The 23,437-nt window shown below is 46.0% G+C and overlaps 1 protein-coding gene across 7 annotated transcripts in view; it reads left to right on the forward strand.

The window, feature by feature from the left end:
* The window catches only part of Cep57l1 (centrosomal protein 57 like 1), a 238,983-nt gene that overhangs the window by 184,439 nt on the left and 31,107 nt on the right, over positions 1-23,437 (forward strand). For all 7 annotated transcript variants that reach the window (XM_063253988.1, XM_063253986.1, XM_063253985.1 and 4 more), the window contains 7 exons: positions 2,295-2,448; positions 5,274-5,369; positions 6,308-6,463; positions 10,485-10,714; positions 11,470-11,608; positions 12,843-12,963; positions 21,518-21,627. In XM_063253988.1, coding sequence (XP_063110058.1) covers positions 2,295-2,448; positions 5,274-5,369; positions 6,308-6,463; positions 10,485-10,714; positions 11,470-11,608; positions 12,843-12,963; positions 21,518-21,627 — 1,006 coding nt within the window. The remainder of the gene's footprint in view (positions 1-2,294; positions 2,449-5,273; positions 5,370-6,307; positions 6,464-10,484; positions 10,715-11,469; positions 11,609-12,842; positions 12,964-21,517; positions 21,628-23,437) is intronic.

Here is a 23,437-nt window from a genome sequence, read left to right on the forward strand (position 1 = left end):
AAGGCCTGAGCCTGTGTGGGACCTTCTTCACACCTTAGTTCTTGGTCCAGTGCTGTGACAATACGAGGTACTTGGTATTTCACTGTCAGAGAGAAGTTGAGTGAATCATACATCCCTTAACAAGGCTCACTGAGGATCATGAGCCTCAGTGAAAGATGTGTGTGTGTGTGTGTGTGTGTGTGTGTGTGTGTGTGTGTATAGGGGACATAAATCAATATTCTACCCAGACTCTGAACTATTTATTATTAATACTCATTGTAATGTAAAAAATGATTTTTACTTTGTTTTGATTTTTTGGTACCAGAAATTAAACTTACAACCTCATGCTTGCCAGGTGGGTGCTATGCTGATGAGCTGTATCCCTGGCCCAAAAAATGTTTTTATGTATTGTTTAGTACCCAGATATAAAGTTCCTTTTATCTGTCTTAAGTTTTTAAGTCCTTCTACTGATGGCAAAAATATTAAACCTTCCAATGCCATATTCATGAATTACACTAAGAGTTTAAAAGTATGCAGTTTCAAGGCTGGGATTTAGCTCAGTGGCCCAGCACCTGCCTGGCAAGTGTGAGGTCTGGAGTGTGACTCCAGGTACCCCCCAACCAATAAAATAATTAAAATAGATAAATAAACAAATAAAAGTATTCACCTTAAAATCAGCTCATCTAAGACTCTCCCCCTCACTGTCTGTTTTAGCTGCTCCTGTTCAGCTGTGGTGGGGAAGAGTCCACCAAGGCCGGGCAGTGGCTGACCAGATGGGATTGTGTTTCCTCATAGCTCGGCAGAGGTGGGCTGCAGGCCTTGCAGGGTCACAGGGAACAGAGTGGCCGAGCTGGGGCAGGGCAGGCAGGCTGAAGAATAGCGGCCAGGTGTGTTCCCTGGCGCCTCAGGAAGGTCTGATCAGTTTCTTCACTAATCCCTCGGCTTGGCTAGAATCTGAAGTCACTGCTTGGGGATAAGGAAGGTTATTGGCAAACAGGGACTTTATCCTGGGAGCACAGGGGAAGGGACCTTGTGGGTAAGCCCCATGTCAAGGCGACACTTAATATTTGACCTTAATTTGAGCCTCACATCACATCCCCTCCTTATCTATTTCTCAGAGGTGACCTCAGTTCTTCTTGGGGTGCCTATAAATCCTCCAGGCAGGCAGGGAGCAGCAGACACTGATGTATGGGGCGTGGTGCTCCCCCATCGGACCTTTCCCTCCCCGCACGCACTCTGAGGGTCTCCTGGTCTCTGAGGCCACCTCACTTCCATCCGTGATGACGACTCCCCCATTGCCAGTCCTCTTTGCTGGCATGTCTGCACGTCAGACACGGGCCACACTCAGAGGAGCCAAGCAGTCCATGCCCGCACGCTGGGACACCTGTCCCCGGCTTATCCTCTGTCAGCCTCTTTTTCGGCATCCTTGAGCTAAACTCTAGAAACAATCTTTCCTTACTTCTTAAACTGTTGCTTCCTTGTGGGCAGGAAAATCATCCAAATTTATCATGCATATCTCCTTTCTCTACTTACGGTATAAATTTCATGCTTTGTGCCTTGACATGCATGCTTTGCATGTTCTTGATATGCAGAGCCAAATTTTGTTTAAAACAAAACAAAAACCTTTTTTTCTAACCCCTGGCTCTTATTACGTAATTCAAAATCTGGTTTTGTACATCAAGAGCTTTCGTCTCAGTTATTGGTTTTCTTTTGTTTGGTTGGGGTTTTTTTGTTGTTGTTGTTGTTTATTTATTTATTGTAATTTTTGGAGACAGGATTCGCTAAATAGTTAGGCTGGCCTTGAACTCACTGTGTAGGCCAGGCTGGCTTCAAACTCACAGCGATCCTCCTGCCTCAGACTCCCAAGTGCTGGGATGACAGGCATGGGCCACCACATCTGCCAACTATTTGGTTTTAAAGTGGTTAAACAAATGACAGCTTTGTCCCAGGGCTACGAGTATACTGTTCAGTTTGACAGCCACATGTGACTATTTCACTACAATTAATCAGTATTGAAAGGAAATAAAATTAAAGTTCAGTCCATCAATCGCAATAGTCACATTTCAAGCACTCAACAGTGGCCAGCCGCTGCTGCCTGAGCCTCAGCATGTGTCGCCGTGGGGAACAGCTCAGGGGAGCCATGCAGGTCTGCTCTGCTGACCTCCTGTCCCTGAGGGTTGTCAGCTGGGGAGGGGGGCCGTGTGTGAAGCAACTTCTCACTACCGCAGTGTTAGTTGCTTACAAGGAAGTTCTGACTCAAGGTGCTTAAGTAACTGCTCTAACTGACACCCTCCCCCTGCCCCGTGTCTTGGCAGAGGAAGGTTCTTGGCAGCTGGAAACATCCCCGCCTACCAGGCTGTCACAGATGGCATGCACCACGGGTTACCGCCCCTGGGCAGCGCTCTGGTGAGGAGCATGTTTGCTGCACAGCTCAGCCTGCCACAGCCGCTGGATCCACAGAGCCTCCAGGCGAGTTGTAGAGCTGTTTCATGCCTATTATACACGTGCTGTATACCGGGGGTGGGGGTGGGGGTAGGGGGTGGGGGGGTGGTTACTGGGAATCGAACTCGGGTCCATACTTTAATTCCCTTCGGTCTTCCCTGGCTCCTCACATAGTAGAGCGATCCCAGCTTCCATGGGCTGCTGTTACTTCCAGTCAGGATTTTGTCTGCAAATGCTGCCTGCAGATAAGCTGTCACTTATTTGCTTATGGCTAGTAACAAGACAAACACGTGATCTTTTCCACTTAATAACTAATGATAGCGATTGTGATACATACATTGGGTCAGGAGCTGGATTTTGAATGGCCCTGGTTACCATATGCATCATCAAAGAAAACCCTCCCTAACATCCACTATTGCTCCTGGCAGGAACAACGTTCTCCACTGTCCAGAGGGTCAAGGGTTAGGAAAGCCAGAGACTGGGTTATGTCGAGTTGAGGCAGCACCAAGCCACAAATTCAGTTCCTTAGCTGTTACTGTCGAATGAATCATACCCACTGTTTAACAGGCAAGAAGAGCAAAAATGCTCTCTATCTCAGCATCCTTTCTGAGGCTCGGGAAGCTGGGAGAAGCGTAGGAGGCAGTTCGGGCACAGGGATTCCCACTGGGCTGCAGTCACGATGCTGGACAGTGCTGTAAACATCTCAGGATGAACCTGTAGGAAAGGCTGCTCCGAGCTCACTCCTGTGGCTGTGGGTGGACACTGGGAGGTCTACTGCAAGTTACTCACATGATTCCTTCAAGAGCGCGTCCCAGCATAGTGAGTGGCTTCCTCCGGAGCAAACAATCTGAGCGAGAGGACCCAGGACGGTTGTTGTAGTCAGGGGTTATGAGGAGAACAATTAGAATCAGGACATGGAGTTTACAATATTGTTTTATGATTGTCACCCAGAGTTAACACAAGAAAATGCAGGAAATCCATCTATAACACTAAACACAAATAGAATATTTAGCCAAGGGCCTGAATCCTACAGCAATGTCCCACAAGAGTCTAGATGAAGACCCAGAGCTCATGACAATGCCTCTCACAAGTCTAACTGGAGGTCTAGAGCCCACGAGAAGGACTCACGCCAGTCCCTTTTATGGATTTGCACTGGGAAGGCCCCAAGGTCAGCGTTGGAAGCCCGAAAGTGTATGCTAGTGGGGTGAAGGAGCTGTGTTGGTAGGTTGAGGGTTCTACACTGGAGCTGAGAAGTCATGCTCACAAAAAAGACCAGGATTCCCTGAAAATCACCACAGCCATCCTCAGCGACACAGAGGCCCCAAGCTCCTCCAATGATAAGCACAGTCAGGTACATGCCAGGAAGCAGTGTGACAAGTTCATCCTGGAGACCAAGCAGCACATGTCTTCCCCTCCGGAGCCAGGAAGCAATGCTCGATGTGAGGACCAGAGCTTCTCCAGGAGAACCAACAGGTCAAACAGCAACTCGTAGGAGAACCCACAATGCCTCAACACCTCAATGCAGTAACACCTCCCTTCTCCTTTTCCTCATCTCTATTTATGCTGGCAAGTTTTCTCAGGAAAAACATCTGCGCTCAGCACCATGGTGATTTAATTCTGCCGGCATTAAGTTAACCACCAGTTTTTAATCTATAACAGTGGCAGTCCTAGACTTTTTATGAAGAAATTTCAGAAATGACAGTCCATCATACCTGCTATATTTTACGTACTAGAAGTGAGTTATCAAGTCCAGTTACCCTCAAGAGGAGGAAAATTAGGCCCTAGATTCTTTTTTTTTTTCTTTTGAGATAAGGTCTTAAAAAAATAAACTGGCCTTCAACTCATTATGACGCCCAGGCTGGTTTTAAACTTACACTTGCAGCGATCATCCTGTCTCAGCCTCCCGAGTGCTGGGATTATAAGCATGTACCAACAATCCCAGTTTAGCCCCAGCTCTTGATGAGAAGAGTATCAAAGAAGTTGTAAACATATTTTATTTTTATTGCAAACTTCTTACTTGATATTTGAACATTATACACATGATAAGCAAGTGATGCCAACAGTGACCCCCAGCTGCAAGGCAATCCTCGTACCCTCCTTCAGATCCAGAAGAAGAATTAGACCATGGTTGCTGGGCCTGCTCCTGCTGCCTCTGGGTGCTTCCTAGGATTTGGTGGATGCAGGGATACTGGTTCCCTGCTGGGAGAGTCAGTGTCCCCTCCAGGAATCACCTAAAGCCAGCATCATTCTAGAAGTATAGAACAGGGTTGAAGAGGCAGGCCAGCTGGACCCAGGGCCACACATGGTGTCATAAAAGATAGGCCATCGCTTGACCGTCAGACTCTGAATGTGAGCGAGACGGAGGCCTACATGTAATAAGATGTGGCAGTGCTCTTGAGCTGATACCAAGAACTGGAGCAAAAAAGGGTTAAAGGACAGCTTTTCAGTGTGCTCAGTATTGGGAGCATTTAAGCAAGTTTGCCTGTGTTGATCGTAAATATGCCCCAGGAGTCTTATCTTGTTCTGAAACTTCTAAACAAAGAGTGCCAACTAGTTAGACTGAACCCATCTGCTCCAAAAACAACTTTAAAATAAAGGGGATACAGTTCAGTGGCACAAGTACCTGCCTGGCAAGCACGAGGTTGTGAGTTTGATCAGTGGTACCAAAATAATAATATTATTATTATTGCTGTCTCCTCTTCATTATGAAGGACTCACCATCAAGAATTATTTCTACATAATAAATCATCCAACAATGGTTTGGGGTGCAGACACAGAAATCTGGTTTGCATACAGATGTCTTTAACATCGGGAGATGATATAGCATTATTGTGTCTATTATTTGGTCTTAGGCATCTGTGCTGTTCCCCTGGAGAGCATTTCTGGAAGATGGGGGACCATTTCCAGCTATAAGCTGCACCCCAGACACCTTTGAGTACAGCATGCAGGTAGGTGTATCTTCCCACGTTCTGGAGAGGAAGCTGATTGCAGAATGGCAGGTAGGGTGTCATTAGCAGGGTGTCTAATCATGAAGCTTCAAGCCTGGTGCTGCCAGGTGAGTCACGTCTTCTTACTGTACATGAGTCAGGGTCTCAGCAGGCACTGGCCTTGGTTCCCAGGGAGCTGTGATCTAGGGGAGCAGCGTCCTCTTTAATCACCACCAGGGGCTCTTAGCCAACTGCCTGGCCGGCAGCTCTGGCGCCTGATCCCTCTGGTAAGCAGGAAACTCTCGGCAGGACTCATGAGGAGGGTTTCTGTTATTTTAGTTTTCGTTGTTGACTTTCAATTCTTTTAAACCGTTACTTTCTTTTAATCATGATAAGTTTTCTGCTATCGAAGTAAATATTGCTGCATTTTTATTTAAAAAATATGAAAGTGTTACGAACAATGAAAAATAAATCGTAAGTTGATAGTCTCTGGGGCTAGGTGATGGAAATCTTCTTATGAAGATATATATATATCTCCATATATATATAAGAAGATTTTTTGCAGTAAAAAGAATAGTTTATGAAAAGAAAATTGTTATGGCCTACCACTCAGAGACAATCATAGTTTACCTCTGGGATTTTTTCCTAGTCTTTTCTCTCAGCAGACATGTATTCATACTTGTACTTTTAAAGGAAAAATTAATGTCACACTATATAGTCATCATATAGATCCGCTATAAGAGCCAGTAAATTTGGCACCTCTGCCTAGGACCAAAAGTCTGATGTGCCCAAGGAAGACTTTAATTAGAAGTGTTTCCCTGGTTTTTATGGATTTTCCTCATAGCTGAGAGGGAGCACTTGTGAATAGTTTTCCCCCAAAAAAAACACATGTAAAGGATACGTGAGAGTTTTCCAGGTTGGAGCGTGGCTTTTGTTTTGTTTTTGCATCTTCTTCTCAGCAGTGCCTCTGCGGGCTGAGTGACAGCGACCACAAGGTGGCCCACGGGGAGCTGGTAGCCATGCGCCTGCTAATGGACGATGTACTTTCGCGCGGCCCTCACACAAACGGGGAGGCTTCTCCTGGGTGCCAAGCCACAGTGACCCAAAGCAGACAGGTATTCCTGGTGAACAGTCCGCACAGCTCTGTGTTGTATGAAAGCCTTTTGCTATGTGGGAAATGCATTAGAGAGCCTCATCCCTCCCATAGCCTTTCCCAGTGCGCCCAGGACTGTGCTAACACCACACAGACGCAGCGACAAAGCACAGGTGGCCTGTGAAAGCCGCTCAAGGGATTTTCTTTCACAGTCTCATCATCAGTCGCATTCCCATTTCTTACTCCAGCCAGATGCTTTCACTGTGAGTCACTGTCTTGAACTTTCAGGGAAGCCCAAGGGCCAGGAGAGAAACTCCAGGGGAGCCCCTCAGGCTGAATCTTTGTCTTGTGCCTCAGCTAGCCCATGCGTGGGTCCTAGACCCTGCTCCCTTCTCTGGGCTTCCCCTCTGACGCCCTAAGGTACAGGAGCCACTTACCCGCCTGGTGTCATGAACGATTCTGCACGCGTCTGGGTCCAGCAGAGACATGTTTGGGTGTCAGTGAATTGAGCTAGTGCCTCCCTCCAGGAGCCAAACTTTTGGAGAAAAGCCTAAACCTGTCGTTCCACCTCCCTGCCCCTGAATCTTTCTTTTCTGTTTCTTTTTCTGTTGCCTTAGGACCATGCATTGATTTTTATAGACTCTAGCATGTTAGTGGGCCCTTTTCTCCTTTAAAAAAAGTAAGTTATATTTTATAACTCAGTATAAAGAAAAACACATCTATTATATTTTAAAGCATTTTATTTAACCTAAAAGTCCAATTTTTTTCCAGACTTTAAAAGAGATTAACATATTTTATAGACCTCAGGCACTGAGCCTTTTCTGCCCAAAGCTATAAATCAGTCCCAAATACTGTTAATACCGCTGTTGGCTATGAGCAGAAGTCTGTTCAGAATGCTTTATTTATTTAATTCATTTAATTTTCATACATTTACATGGCATAAATCCTTTCATTGTTCTCATTTTAGATGAGACTACCAAGGCTTGGAAAGGTTGAGTAAAGTGGCCAGAATCACATGGCCGACTAGAAAACCAGATTCCAGGGCCACTGTCTGGACCAAGAGCTCCCTCACTGTAGTTCAGGCTGGTTTTGAACTTCCTATGTAGCCCAGGCTGGCCTCAAACTCATGGCCACCGTCCTGCCTCAGCCTCCCGAGTGCTGGCATAACAGGCATACAGGGGCTGGGGATTTAGCTTGGCGGCATAAGCGCCTGCCTTGCAAGCGCATGGTCATGAGTTCGATCCCCGGTACCGGTAAAAAAAAAGCATGCGCCACCATGCCCGGCTCCCCCTCACACTCCGTCCCTTTCCCGCTTGCTCCCTGGCAAACCCTTCTGTTGTTCTAGCTTTAACCTTAAAGGCAGTGCCTCCACTCATCTGAATCACGCGCCTGTCAGGTTCACACATTCAGCTGCCTTCTGAGCGGCTCCATTTCTTCCAGCTCAGACACAGTGCGGCCGGAGCAGAGCTGGCTTCACCCTCCTAGCATTTCCTCTTCCTCCTGTATCATGCTCACAAGCAGACACCAAGAGTTACCGTCCTTTGATTTTAATCTCGAGTGTGTCCGCTTTCTCCATTCTCCCTCACTAAGCTCGCACCAGTGCAAACATGATCAGCCCCAGCTGTGCTGTTAGCAGAACCACGGAGTCCCGTGTACTCCCAATCCATTAACCAGGGCAACTTTTTAAAGACTGCACACCTGGTTACGTTGCTTCTCTCCTTAAAACCCAGACAGTGCTTACAAATTCTCTAGAGTCATGCACCTTAAGGAGACTTCCGACGTGGCTCTTAGCAATCTGTCTAGCTCACCTCGTTCACCTTGTCCAGTGCACCCAGCTCCCCTTTGTCCCTCTTGAGGGCCAGATCCCCCTTCTCCTCTCACGTCCCACCTCATCGCCTGCTTATTTCCTGCCTGTGCTTCAGGTTTTAGCTTCCAAATCACTCTCTTTAGGATTTCGAGCTCTGCTCCTCTCGCTGCCTAGAGTCCGAGAGACATGGACGGATTGCAGATGTCCTGCCCTCCGTGGGTCTAGCTAGGAGACAGCAGCTCCCCCCGGCTGGTGCGGTCACTCAGCAGCTACCCCAAGGACTCAGCACGTTTCCGTGTCCGTGCAAGATAAAAACAGAACAAGAGCGCTTTCTCCTTGGGGAGTCCTAGCTCTTCCAAGGAGAAAATACTTTCTTAGAAGCTTCCCAGTGTATTGTCCTTGGGGCTTTTGGCTAAAATCCAGTTGGTCCACTTAAGGCCCATCAGCAGGAAGGTTCTAAATCCTAGAACACAATTAGATGCATCACGCAGAGGGATCATTTGCAAATCCAGGAGGAGATCAAGCAGTGCCAAGATCAAGAAGCATCCTGGGTCCTTGGTCCCTCCACGTGCCATTGTTTGGTCCTGGTTCTGATAGATACCATCCCTTCCTGATGTCCCTTATCATTTATCTCCACCTTTTGATTTATTTTTTAAGCTTTTTATTTTCCCATCTTACCATTTATTGTATTTCCCATTTTTTCTCTAGTCCTTTACAACATGTAGGTAGATAAAACATCTCTTAACATGAATATATTATTATTTAATTAGTTTTGCTTTCTGATTTTTAAAGATAGGTTCTTCTGATGTAGTCCAGGCTGGCCTTGAAGTTGTGTCAGCCTCCTGAGTGCTGGATTATAGGCATGCATCACTATGCCTGACATGACACATTTTTATTTAGAAAGGTTTATTTACAGACGGTGAGCAACACTAGAATTTATAATGCCCTATCAGTCCAGATTCCTAGATTCCAGCCATGATACAAGTTCTATGATCTTTCTCAATTGTGTCTACAAAGGAGATGGATTTGCTGATGGTCTTTAAAATTGTGACGCCAAGGTCTCCTTGGAGACATCATGGAGCTTTTTGATCACAGGGAACCAACTACATGGCCTCTAGTGGTGTCACTGTTCTGAGCCTTGGTCTGTGGATATTTTGGGCCCATGCCTAAGATTTCATCGGACGAAAGGGTTCCAAGAGTAAGGTACTGGGAACTGCGGCCAACTGATTACCGAGGAGGCTCCAGTGTTAGGGATTGTGTCAGCTGAGTGCAAGCTCACGCTCCGGGGCCTCTCGGTGGCCAGTCCTCCTCTGGACACTGACTGACCCTCTTTCCGGCAGAGGCATCTTCCTTTATGTGAATAGCTCTGATCTAGGATCCAATTACGTGAGGTTGCTCTTTCTTTTTTGAGCCAAGAAACTTGAGTGCCTAAGTTCTGTGCCCTGAATGTCCTCTGATCCAAATCATGGAATTTGCCCTGTAGTCTGTTGAGGAAGCTCCTGTGATGGAGACCCTGTGATCGAGCTGAGGGCCTGGACTCCTGTCCCTGGTTTGTCTCACTCTCTGGGTGGCCTTGGTCACACTTCTATGACTGTAGGAGAGCAGAGCCTGGGAACTTCGTCCTCTGCGTCCTCCAGCACTCACAGCAAATGCTTACTTCACATCTGTAATCCCAGCCACTCAGGAGGCTGAGGCAAGAGGATTGCAGATTTGAGGCCAGCCTGGGCAATTTAATGAAACCTTGTCTCAGAATAAAATTTAAAAAGGACGCAAGGATCAGGATGTACCTCAGTGCTCCCTGGATTCAGTCCCCAGTACTACACACACACACACACACACACACACACACACACACACACACACGTGCATAGATAGGCACTCACGCACAGAAAGAAATCAAAATTTTAAAGTAAAATCGCCTATTGAATAATAAATTCAAATGAAATGCCCTCTGCTCTTTTTTTCTTATGCTTTTTTGAGACAAGTCCTCACCAGGTAGTTCAGGATGGCCTTGAAGTCACTATGTAGCCCAGGATGGCCTTGAAGTCACTATGTAGCCCAGGATGGCCTTGAACTGTTGACGATCCTCCTGCCTCAGCCTCCAGAGTGCTGGGATTACAGATGGGTGCCATCACTCCCAGCTATCTGCTTTATTTTTAAAGGATGTGGGCTGCATGTAAAAGGTTGTCACACATTGGTCCCTGGCCAGTAAGGAGGATGCCTGCTATGCTTTCAGCCAGATGGGATCAGAGGGCCCAGATTCCGAAGTGAGCTCCCGAGCAGCCCGGCGGCCTCCGCCCCTCTGGAAGGCCGGTGCGACCCAGTGGCGGCCCTGGCCCAGCTGAGGACCTTTCTGCTGCTGTGGAAGCAGCTGGAGGTGCTGAAGGAGCACTGGGGCCGACTCAGGCTGCACGCCCAGGACCTGGACCTGGCCTCCCGGCACCAGCAGCTCTCGGCCCTCTATGAGTGAGTGTGGTTCGGTCAGGGTGGGAATCGAGGCCCAGCTCCCCAGGGTGCCCACCTCCCCAGGGTGCCCACCTCCCCAAGGTGCCCACCTCCCGGGGCACCCAGCTCTCTGTGCAGCAGAGCTGTGGGCCACCGCTGGCCTCCTCCAGGCCACACAGTGGGTCTTCTACCTGTCCGATACCCAGTTCTTGGGACCCTGGGCTTAGCAATCCACCCCACTGACCAGACCCAGCTTTCTAGCTCAGGGTTCCTGGCAAGCCTGGGGGCTCTTTTGCCTTTCTCCTCGGTGGCCAGAGCGCTGTCCCCAGCACTGCAGGCTGCATCCTGGAGGTAATCGGGCTCCTGCTGCCCAGGCTCAGGCCTGAGAGGTGGAGGGCCCTGGAGGCAGGTGGGTGGGTGACAGCCCGCAGCAAGGCCTGGCCTGCTGTTAGGTCCACAGCCAGCACTCCTCAGGGTCTTCCTGCCCCGCTGGACCGTCCAGGCCCCGGGAGGGTCACTGCTCCTCCACCAGGTGAGGGCCTTGCGGCCAGTGTCCCTGTAACTGGGGAATGAGCATGGTCCATATGCTGAGGAGTGGAATCTGAAATTGTACGTCCCCCCCAGGAAAAGGCATTGGGATTTAAGACTGACCAAGGGAGAGGTGAATTTAGGTGCTGTGAGGAGGTTGGGACACTTGTACGTGATGATAAGCTGGGGAATCAGAATAAGAAAAAAAAATCTGTCATTTGCTCATTTCCGTTTCTCTTCTTTGATAGAGCTGACATTCTCTACCCCAGCATGAGAGCTCTCGCAAGGCAGATGGGGAAAGAAGAGGAATTTGAAGGATCTGTGATAAATAGTCAGTCCGTTCTGCCTCCAAAAGGAGCTTCAGAAACCGAAATAAAAACTCAGCAGGTGCGCAGGAACCTTTAAAATCCGCTTTGGAAAACTTGCTCTCTGGTAATAGCATGTAAAACTACAAATATACACAATGGGTGTAGGTTTGGTTTATTTTGTTTTGTAAGAAGTTCAGTGTAAGTTAGAGGGTTGTGAATTGTTAGCAATTAAAGGTACATGGGGAACTTTGAGAAAACGAAAAACTAGTCCTTAAATTCTCAGCTCTGCAAATCTATATTGTTGTTACTTTGTTTTTCCATCAACAGAAAAAAACAAAAAACATAATCACTACCTTATTTTTTTTTTTTTTTATCAGTACCGGGGATCGAACTCACAACCACCTGCTTGCAAGGCAGGTGCTTATGCCGCTGAGCTAAATCCCCAGCCCCTCTACCGTTTTTTTTTGAAGCCGAGCGGTCAGGCTGACCTCGAAGTTACTATGTAGTCCATGCTGACCTCACACTTGCAGCAATCCTGCCTCGGCCTCCCAGTGCTAGGAGCAGTAGTGTCTTAAACATAAAAACCAGCGCCCACGTATCCACATGGACATGAGATATCGAATACTCTGATAATTGTTCTTCCAAAAATAAGAAAGTTCAACTTATGTAGTAGTCTCTTTGGCATGTTAGACAATCTATATGGAGAAGCCATTTTTTCCAAGGCTTTGCTCAGCTTGGTGTTGAGACCAGGCTCCCTGTGAAAAGCCTCTGGCCTGTCCACTGAGCCACAGGCAACATTCGGGCCCCCAAGCAGGGCTCAGGGCCACGCAAGACCACGTGTACCCTGCTGAACTCTGCTCCCTCTCCGGCACCTGGTCTTCCGCCAGGGAGGATGGTGGGCCGTGCACACATTCTGGGTAGACGGGAGTACAGAGTCCTCTTGGTTATGTATGAAATCTTCCTTGGCATCAAAATTGAGTTTCCAGCCTGAAGGCTTCTCTTATGATAAAAGTGATGGTTCATGAAATCCTTGGCCACATTTAAAGATCTCAGAGAGAAGATGTCACTCTGAGGCTTGACGCATTTTGCAGTTCAGTCTGGTCTGGTAAAAGGGTTCTATTTTATCAGCTGGCACATGGGCCAGGAGAAAATGTCTTTGATCTCCAAAAAGATGAATCGAAGCTGCAGGAGCAGTGGGGGGCCTGAGAAAGGAGCCCTTCCTCCTGCCAGGGGGAAGATAGCTGAGGAATAGCTTTAGGCTTGGGAGCCCACGGCGTGAGTTAATGTGCAGATGACTCTTGTGCGTGCTCCAGCTTCGGAAACTTCTGGAAGAGACTGAAATTCACATGATCCAGGAGGTATTACGGAAAGTCCACCGAGAGATGACACTGGTTTTATCAGAAAAGTCCAGGAAGGAAAGCACGCTCCCAACAGGTAAGCCATACTTACTTTATTAATTCAAAAATTAGCATTTCTTTTCTTTTTACTTAATCAGGCGCCTCGTGTATTCACATTAACTGTAAAAACAAAACAAAACCGAGCCTTGGACCTTTACACCGTGCTCCGTGCCCAGTTCTTTCTATTTTTGTTTTATTTTGAGACAGGGTCTCACTATGTCACGGAATTACCCAGGCTGTGTTGAGGTCTGTGACCCTTCTGCCTCAGGCTCCCGGTGTGTACGACTGCCAGTATACACTGTCACTTCAAAAGATTTTAAATGAAAACGTGTTTTCACTTCAGTCTCAGCTCCACCAATTAACTCATAATTGAAACAATGTTAAAGTGAAGGGCACATATGAACACTTTCTTGGTATAATATATATGACGTACAAGGTGTGTTCAAAACATAGTATTTATATTTTTTAAATGTAGGACAATAAAAGGCACATGGACATTAATCCCCCTCAAGACGTACTCCCTTGTTTGGGACACACTGTTGCATCGTTCTGAGCACCTTCTGAAGTTGCTTTGGAAGTTGAGTCTTTGGTCGCACTGTTCTGGCTCTTTGATGTCCTCAGCTGATTCAAAACTGAACCTTTTCTGATCATCCTGACTTGGGGAGGAGTCCGCAGTCGCACAGTGCCAGGTCCAGTGGACAAGGTGGAGGAGGACACATCACGGTGTTTTGACCCTGCCTTTGTCTCAGGGCCCTGAGCACCAGCATTCTCTGTATTTTTTATCACACCTCTTAAAGACACTCCTGAAACAGGATTCTGAGAACTGCTTCAGCAAGCGGCAAGAAGGCCAGTCTTGGTGGCTCTTGCCTGTAATCCTAGCATTCAGGAGGCCGAGGCGGGAGGATCACTGTGAATTCTATCACTGTGAGTTCGAGGCCAGCCAGGGCTACAAAGTGAATTCAAGGCCAGTTGAACTACATAATGAAACCCTATCTCAAAAAGGCAAAAGAAAGAATTGGTAAGGGCAATGAGATGAGGGGAATTAATGGCATTGTCTTTTACTGCAATAACTTTCAAAAAATGTAAACATTCACTTGTTTTCAATCATCTCATATATAAAAATCTTGTAAATATACATATACATACAAATATATGTGTGTATACACACACACACACACACACACACACACACACACACACGTAAGTAGTGGAAAAGCAGTAAAAGCAGTCTCCTTTCCTCTGAGGTCTGAACACAAGGCGACTTCATGGTCCGTGCCCACAGCGTTCCCATGGGATGCAGAGGACCACGAGTCACCATCTGGAAACTTCTTTTTTTTTTTTTTGAGACAGTCTCACTGTATAGTTCAGGCTGGCGTTGAACTCACTATGTAGGCCAGGCTGGCCTCTAATCTAAGTGATCCTCCTGCCTCAGTCTCCCAAGTGCTGGGATTACAGGTGTACACCACCGCGCCTCACTTTTAACTCTCAAATTGCTTAAATTGAGAGATTGTATTTTGAAAGAGGGACTCAGGGAGTGTGAAGGGTGTGCAGCCTTGGTGCTGGCTGCCTCTGATACCTCCCAGGTGTACGGGGGTGGGGTGGGGTGGGGGGGTGGGGTGTGTGTGTGTTCCCAGTTTGCTCTTCTGCTCGTGACATCACTAACCTTCCCTCCCCACTCCCAGACCCCGGGTGCAGGGTGGCTCCGGGTTAGGCTCCTATACGGTGCAGCCTCTCGGGAGCCCTAGGTTTGCAGTGTCACGTGCATTCAGTGGGCAGCACAGTTAGGGTGACCCTCTTCCACCCCTGGTACCTAAGCTATACCAGATCAAGGGGTGCGGTGCCCCAGGCGTCACCTGTGCTTAGTGGTGGCTGCAGCTACAGACACACAGCCTCAGCCTGGCAGCTGCTGGGTCCTGTGCATTCAGACACCAAGCAATGGGCAGGGCACAGCACTAATGAGGTCCCCCTCACCCCGGGAGCCTGTGTGTGCCCAAGGGAAAGCAGATAAAAATACCAGGACGCACAAGTGCCTGCCTGGCAAGTGCAAAATCCTGAGTTCAATACCCACTACACACACACATGTGCACACACACACACACACACACACACACACACACGACAGGCTTGAAAAGACAGCAGAAGAAAGGAAAAAGCTTTCTATTTTACTTCCTGTAAAACTACATTTTCCCTGTCTTTTTGAATGAAAGGCCCTACATTTTTACTGCATACGGCCCTGCAGATCATGTAGTTGTCCTGTCCGAACTGCAGATATCTATTCCAGACACCCAAAAATGCTAGAAGAAAATCCATCTCCTTTGAACCCGGGAACTAGCAAAACAAATTAGGTTTACATTTTGAGACTAAGTTTGGAGGCACTGTCATGTTTTCTTTACCTACGCCTAGGTAAAGAAAAAGTGCTTTCAGTAACTTGATCCTATATACAGGGCTTTGGGAGAAGGCCGTGCCAGAGAGAAGGTAAGCCACACCCAGGGTCATCTCTAAATGTCACCAGAGAGCTGTACAGTTGAGCTCTGGTTACAGAACACCTTACAGCACACAAAGCTTCTGTTGTTGGCTGCGTCAGGTGGCTGCCTTCCAGGTCCTTGGAGAAAACCCACAAGCACAGGGCAGGTGCAGCCACCTCAGCAAGACATCGTGGCAGAGCTGGGGTGTATTTGCTTTGTGGTTTGCCACCCTGTTGGCTGGGGCTTCCTTGGGGGCCAGTGGGGAGAAGCAGAGTTCTTTTCAACAGTGATCAGATAACTAAACTGCCTGGGCTAGCCTACCCTAATCCTAGATTTGTAATGCTTTTTAAATGAGCACCATGACTGACGGGGCCACCATGACTTGGTTTGGTTTTGTTTCTGTTCTTTGGTCTGTTGGGCTCAACAGGGACACCAGGGCTCCTCCTTTACTGAGTCCCCAGTGCCTGGATGCTCTGTAATCCATTTCTTCAGTTGGGTCTTCTCAGACCTCTGTGGCCTGAGTATCCCTGAAGAAGCTGGCACAGCCTTGGGACACCCCCCCCCCCCACTTACATGCATCTCAGCAGGAAGAAATAGCCTTAGCGAACAGGGCCATGTCTTTGCCCAGAAATTAACCCGTGTGGTCAAGGTTAGCTTTGTGTGAGTGGTTTCTCTAGCAGGCATTAAGGGATTATTATGATGCCGAGACCCACTGTGGCTCCTGAGGTTCCTGGGGTTAAGGACCAGAGAGAAGATGAGAAAAATAAAAGACAAAGCTGGGATCAGTGGCACCCTTCTCCTGAGGGGAGGAAAGGAACTGCTCACCCCTGGAGCACCTTGACTTATACACTGGACAGGGTGATGTGAGTCTCAGCCCCTCGGCCAGCAGCCCCTTGCCTGGCAGGCCTGGGCCCTGCCTTCCTGGTGCTGGGCCACCTTGTTTACATGGCTTGTTTTGGTCTCTGTTTTTTCTGGGCTTGCTTGCTTTAGCCACACACATGTGATCAACCTCCAGCTTCAATGGCTCCCTATATATCCTCCTTTTTTGTTTTGTTGTTGCCCAGGCCGGGTGGTCAGTTGAAGCTGGAGGAGCTGTGTTGGAGAGCTCTGTAGATCTTTTTACTTTAAGTGCAGTGCAAAGATTTTAAGTCCCTGCATTCTGCAATTGAAACCCTGTGCAGTCCATCATTCATCTGTGACAGTAGTCAGCTACCAGTATAGCTGGCAATTGCCAAAAGGTGTTAGTGATTTGAGTTTCTTTTATAACATGTTACTTTGTTTTATATACCTCTAGTAGTTATACAATTTCTGCAGGATGTTCAAGACCAAGTTAAGGTGAGACCTATTTTAAATACAATCAATTTTTGTTATGTATCAAGGTCAGTTAAGTCTCCTTAGGAACCTTGGAACCAGCTACAGCACTTCTTAGTTCTTCTGTTAGTGTCAGCCGTTCGGATGAGTCACGGCCATTGCTTGACCAAGTTGCTTTCTGTGAAAGCTTGGGGGATTTTGCTCCTGGTGACTCTCCTTAGGCATATGACACAACCATGATTACTTTCCTCAGTGGTTTCTCAATCTCTTTGATCCAAAAACCAGGAACTCACTGAGTATAGGATGACACAGCAGAGGTTCACTTATGTCCTGGGTCCTCATTGACCTTGGAGGGCTGTTTGATGGTCTCTATGCCTCAGTTGCTGAACATCCAGAATAAAACATTGATAACAGTACAATATAGTAGAGGCGTTATCATCTATCAAACACCTTAGAACATAAAATGGAACCATTATTTTTTAACAACCATGGCTGTTTTAACATTTGAATAACTATAGAATATTAACAATTACATATTTTACATAGAAAATTAGAAATCAAACCATATACAATGTTTCAGCATAAAAGCCATTATGACATCTGGTAACATACTTGAATTTTGATTTTGACATCAAGTTTCTCCTTTTTGGTTAATCATCCTTAACTAATACATAAAAGCTTTTACCTAACATTGCCGTTTAGGAGAATGCAGATCTCATAAGTGTGAGTGATCACTAGCTTAGTAACTTCCATCAACAGTTAACCGACTGGACAAACAGACACACAGATATGCAGACAGATTACAAACATCTTTCATAATCAGAGTGTACTCAAATGTATTTTAGCCAAATTGAATTACACAAAATTTTTACAATTGTCGAATTTGTAATTTTAAATAGACCAGTCACATTTGTTGTAGGTCAGTTATCAAAGAATTTGGAAAAGGCAAAATCTCATCTGTAATTAACATATTTTTGTCATAGGACTTGGCATGCACTTCTGTCATCTATTTGCACGTTTTTTAGTTTTGGTTACCGTCTCCTGGGCATCTTGGGTTAATTAAGGTTGGTTCTAGCTTCATCCTTTTCTGTCAGTTGTGGCATGGTCTCCAAGGCATCACTGTCATAGGGCTGAGCATCAGCTTCTTGAGAGGTAGAATCAATTCCTTTCCTGGGTTTGGGCCCATGATACAGCTGGACAGCACACACTGGCTCCCAGATAGGTCATTTAGCTTTAACCTGGGTGCTTTTGTTGTCCAGTATGAAGATCTTTCCAGCGGATTCTTTTTAGATTTGATTTATTTGATTACATTATCTATCTGCTGAAGTAGTTACATCTTTATTAGAATTTAAATACTTTAAATCTATATACTGCCAAGTGAAATCTATTACGAGGTGAACTCTCCCTTTTGTTTTTCTGAAATTAAATTGTGAGCACATTCAGCTTACTTTTAGACCTGAAGATTATAAAGAATTTTTGTGGTAAGGTATAGAGAAAATGGAAAAAGCATTTTGTATTTAGGGACCTTGGGCTCTCCTGTGACATGCAGGCACCGCTCCTGCTCTGGGCTGGAGGCCAGCTGTTGTTGGGGACCTGAGCACCAGTGCAGTGTAAACTTTTAATTCATAAAGCATGTGCACAGGTGATAGGAAAAACCAGGATGGCTTGGCCAGGCAGAGCCGTGTCCCACCTCTCTCATAAGTATCAGAAGATCCAAAATCCTTAGGCACCCTTTCTTTATTTATAGATTTTCCAATTTTTGTAAAGGGAAGAATAACCAGTTGAGCAATACAATAATCTAGGGAGATTTGAACAGTGTTTTGAGTAGATTGAACCTTAGCCCTGCTTTCTCCTTGCAGCTGAGACGAGCAACATTGATTCTTTACCTTTTTTGGACCAAACTCAGGAGCAGAAAGTAAATAACTTAGTAAATAACCCTTTAAAATCTGGGGAGGGCCAGCTGATTTCTGTTGGTTTGTTTTTCCCCTAGTCTTACTGTAAGCTGTTGTGTTTCCTCCCAAGTATGTAAGTTTACAATTTCTCCTTCTGGAGACATACTCAAGAAACTTAGCCAACTGTATAGTCTATTAGCAACTAAAATTGACTTAAGAAAGCAGAAGGGACCTAAATAAATGTAGAATAACATTAATCACGAATTTGAAACAAGTACCTCTGTAGCAAACAGTTTTGAAAAAGTTTGAGAATTTACATTACCAGATATCAAGACCCACTACAAAGCCATGGTGAGACAGTGATATGCTGGAACCAGCCTGTGAAAGCCAAATGTTGGATTTTTGGAAGTTTTAAAGGTTAGTTGTTGTCATATTGGTTATTTGAAATTGTCTTTTGTAAGAGCATTTTGTAAACAGGAATCAGCAAACCACGAATCAGGACCATGTTACCCCTACCATAGGAGCCTGCCGGGCGCGCAGGGCCAGGCCATCCCGGGGAGCCATCTGAGCCCTCACACCCCTACCCTTTGCCTGGCTGCCACAACCCTGCTGAAAGTTCTTCTTTTGTAGCGGTTTTGAATTTACATCGAGTGGCCCAATGATACCGTCTCTACAATTTGGACAGATAGTCGAAGGGTTTGCTGGACAGTTAGTGGCTCGGTTAAAGTGATCAGGGTGGCGGTGGTGCCACCCTTTCCCTGCTCGGGACTGATTCTCAAGCAGTGCCTGGAGCCAGTTCCCTTGTAATTGTCTCAAGAAGCTTAAGATTGTTCAGATCCTGTCTCATCCAGACCCACAGAAGGAACGTAAATACTGGAATCACGCATACAACAAACAGGTCTTTAAACATTTGTGATTGTTTTGGGTAAGTCTGTCATATAGTTAGACAGCTGATATAATCATTACATTTCTTTTCTTTTCTTTTCTTTTCTTTTCTTTTCTTTTCTTTTCTTTTCAAGGGAAGGGGTTTCTCTCAGGCCCTTTTATAACTGGGTCTAGAGAATACGGGAGTCTCAATGCCCCACCCTTTATACCTAATGAAGCCACATCAACACACTCCAGTGATGACGGTTGACCTACACCAATCTACCTCTCCCCCTACATTGCCCACACATGAAAAGTGTCCCCTCGCCCTGAGTCTCTTACCCCGTCTGTGTTCTGGCACCACATGCCGTGGCCCAGTGCAGCTCCTGAGGTTCCTGGGCTTAAGGACCGGAGAGGATGAGAAAAATTTTAAAAAGACAAAGCTGGGGGCGGTGGAGCCCTTCCCCTGAGGGGAGGAAAGGAACTGCTCACCCTGGAGCACCTTGACTTATACACTGGGCAGGGTGATGTGAGTCTCAGCGCCTCGGCCAGCAGCCCCTTGCCTGGCAGGCCTGGGCCCTGCCTTCCTGGTGCTGGGCCACCTTGTTCACATGGCTTGTTTTGGTCTCTCTGTTTTTTCTGGGCTTGCTTGCTTTAGCCCCACACATGTGGTCCACCTCCAGCTTCCTCGGCTCCCTACACTATGAGAGAAAACAGGACCAGGACACAGAGCCCTCATCGCCCGCTCCGGGTGTTTGCTTTCCCTGTTGGCCAACTCTGGGGTCTTCGTTTACACCTGCCCGAGGGAACCTTGGAATACTTCTGTCCCCTCCTCGCCATGTCTTGGAGTTTAATCTTTTCTGTACTGCGCCTGAATGACTTCACAGAACCTTAGGGAAATGGGAGAAATAGCAGGCACTACTGTGGCCGATCCGGGAAGGAAGGGAGACCTGAGAGGGCAGGAAAAAGAGAGGACAGTTTCTCACAGTGACCCTGAGTAACCCTAAGGGGATGTCTTCCCACGATTTCTTTCTGATTAAAGCTTAGAGACACTTGTATTGGTCAGGTTTCTGATTGCTAAAACCAAATGCCTGAACTCACAGTTTAAAAGAGGAGAGGTTTATTGGTCCCAGTTTCAGAGGACTGAGTCCCTAGTTGGCTCCTGAAGAGCAGAGGCACGGTGGCAGAAGGGCTTGGGGGGCAAAGTGGCCCAGTTCTTGGTAGCCAAAAAGCAGACCACGGGGAAAGTGGACCACGGGGAAGAGTGCCAGGAAGACAGGGACCCTGCAAAGGCACTTCCCCAGGAGCCCACCTCCAGTTCGGCTCCTCTTGGAGCATCGGGCATTGAAGAATGAGTTTAATCAACGGTGAAGATTATGATCCAGTCACCTTTCCACAAATCTCGGAACCCAACCCTGCTGGCAGTGAAGCTGACCCACATTCTCACCTAACCCTTTCTTCTCAGAAATTATGGTGGCTGTTTTTTCAGTCGCTGTTTTCCTATCAATATAGGAAAATGTTCTTCCTTTCACAGCTCCGTGCCATCCCTCCAGAAGGATGTGCCTTAGTTTAAATAACTAGATCCTTACTAATGGACATGTGTGTTTCCAAGCTCTGCTGCCGTAAACAATGTTACTCGGAGTAACTCTGTGTGCCTCACTTCTTAGAACATCAGTCATATTGTTCTGCGTGTTTGGAGGAGATGTGTTACACTAAGACAATTGTTCAGAAACACACAAGATATTAATGGAAATTTTCATATGTGGTCAATAGTAACATTTCATCTGAGGTTTATGGTTGTGGTGACAGACTATCGTTCCCTGGACCTGAGAGGTGATTTTCCAAACCTTTTCTTTAGGACTCTTGTTAGAGATCTTTGTTATGCCACATCCAGAGGGGGCTGGGTCTGTGCCACCCCACCCCAGCTGCCTAGCGCTCTGCTTTCTGTGTATTTGGAAATGCAGCTTGCTGCATCCAGCGTGATCTCAGAGAATTGCCGTTATGTAACCGTGAACAGTGCTGTGTTTTGTGATATAAATGTTGGTGTTTTCCCCCCTAGATCTTTGGAAACATCAAGTCATGAAAGAAAACTTTTCAGTTATTAGGCCACAAATAGTTGAAAATTTTGTACAGAGATTATTGCAGAACCAGCAGGACAGTGGATCAGAGGTATGTATTGAAAATTAGTCATTTTTTAACATAAACCCAAACAAGGAAGATTTTGTCATTTAACTCATCTCCTAATGCTTTGCTTCTTAAGAATGTTAAAAATGAATACTAAGGCTGAATCTGAAATACTAATCATTTATTATCATTTTAACATGGCAAAAGATGGCTGTATTAAAGATCTGAGTTTAATAAGTGCACATTGGAAAATTCCAAGCTTGGGCAGGCTTTTTAAGTAACCTGGGAGTTTGTGAAAGAGTTCATTTTTAGGAACACATTGGCATTGATTTGCTAGTATTTAAAAGTTAAAAGAGGAAAACCAAAAATTAATGAGAAACATTTTCAAAATACATGTCACTCAAAAAAGCCAACAACACAGAAAGAATATTTTGACCTTCCCCTAGCATCCTGGGTATTCTCCACAAAGAAGTCTGAATCAATTATTTTTGTGTTTGGATGCTCTACAAAAATATTTAAATCCATAACAACTGTGTATTTTCTTATATTTGATATTATTTGATACACTTATGCATATAAGCAATTCTTGAAATTCTGAAACATGTTTATTCTTGGCAGGAAGTATTTTCCTAAATCAAAGGAGGAATTCACTAGAAAGTTAGGAGAAGAGAGTCAGTGTGGACATTTGGACATAATAGGGCTTTAGGACCATTAATAAATTCCTTGGGTAGATATGAGTCATAAAAATTGAACCATTTTTTAAGAAGTCTTGGCAAAATGTGCTCAATTTTTAATTTTTATTTATTTACTTTAAAGATAGAAAAATTCAACAAATAAACAAAACAAAGCCAATCAAAATAAAGCAGCAAAATTGGTACAGAACTTCAAAGCTGGACACTAGGAAAACAATAGTAGCTACCATAGTATATCTTGTTATCTTTACAAAAGCTGTCGATTCCATCAGGTACAGCAAAATCAAACCAAAAACAAAACACTATAAAACCAATCAAAACAGAATACTGAATAAAGCAAAACAATTAATCAAAACAAAGCAAAATAGTAAAAACAATATTTGATTTCAAAGACACGACTGAAGGGAATCCCCCATATTTGCTACACTGCATACAGTCGCCCCCCAGGAGATGCTCAAACCGCTGGCCCAGGCCTGCAAAATCAACCAGACAATGCAAGGATTTAGCAGCTTTATGTACTTAGTTGCTGTCTACTCAGTCTGTCCTCAGAACCAGCAGGCTGCTTAGGGGTGGAGAGGGGGTGAGGGGGTGGGAGAGATTGTTTGGTTGCGCCAGCGTGCCCACAGGCACACGGAGGCGCCCTCTGACTTTCCCTGGAACCCACACAGCTTCCATGGCTTACCAGAAACCTGGCTAGTTGGCTTCTTGTTGGGTCCTCCCAGTCCCAGCATCTCAATTTTCTAAAATTATGTTTTCTCCAAATTTACATTTTTTCAATTTGCAAATGTTCGCCATCATTTTGTAGTAAACACTTCTGTTCTTTTTTTTTTTTTTTTTTTTTTTTTTTTGAGACAGGGTCTTACTACGTTAGTTCAGGCTGGACTCAAACTCTCTATGTAGCCCAGGCTGGCCTCAAACTCGTGGTGATTCTCCTGCCTCAGCCTCCTGAGAGCTGGGATTACAGATGTGCATCACAACACCTGCTTCACTTCTTAATAATGAAGTAAAAAAGGTCATAATCTTGAGTGGGGATTCTTTTTTCCTCAGAACTTGATTTCCATGAATTCATTTAGCTTTCAGTTATATACAAACATGGTACTGTGTGCTCGGATTGGGTGGTGAGATGGTTCCACTCTCTCTGAACACACAGGGCATGCATGCAC

This window comes from Cavia porcellus, unplaced genomic scaffold (assembly GCF_034190915.1).
Source record: "Cavia porcellus strain 051 isolate PalLab524CR breed Dunkin Hartley unplaced genomic scaffold, mCavPor4.1 scaffold_7, whole genome shotgun sequence".
NCBI lineage: Eukaryota > Metazoa > Chordata > Mammalia > Rodentia > Caviidae > Cavia > Cavia porcellus.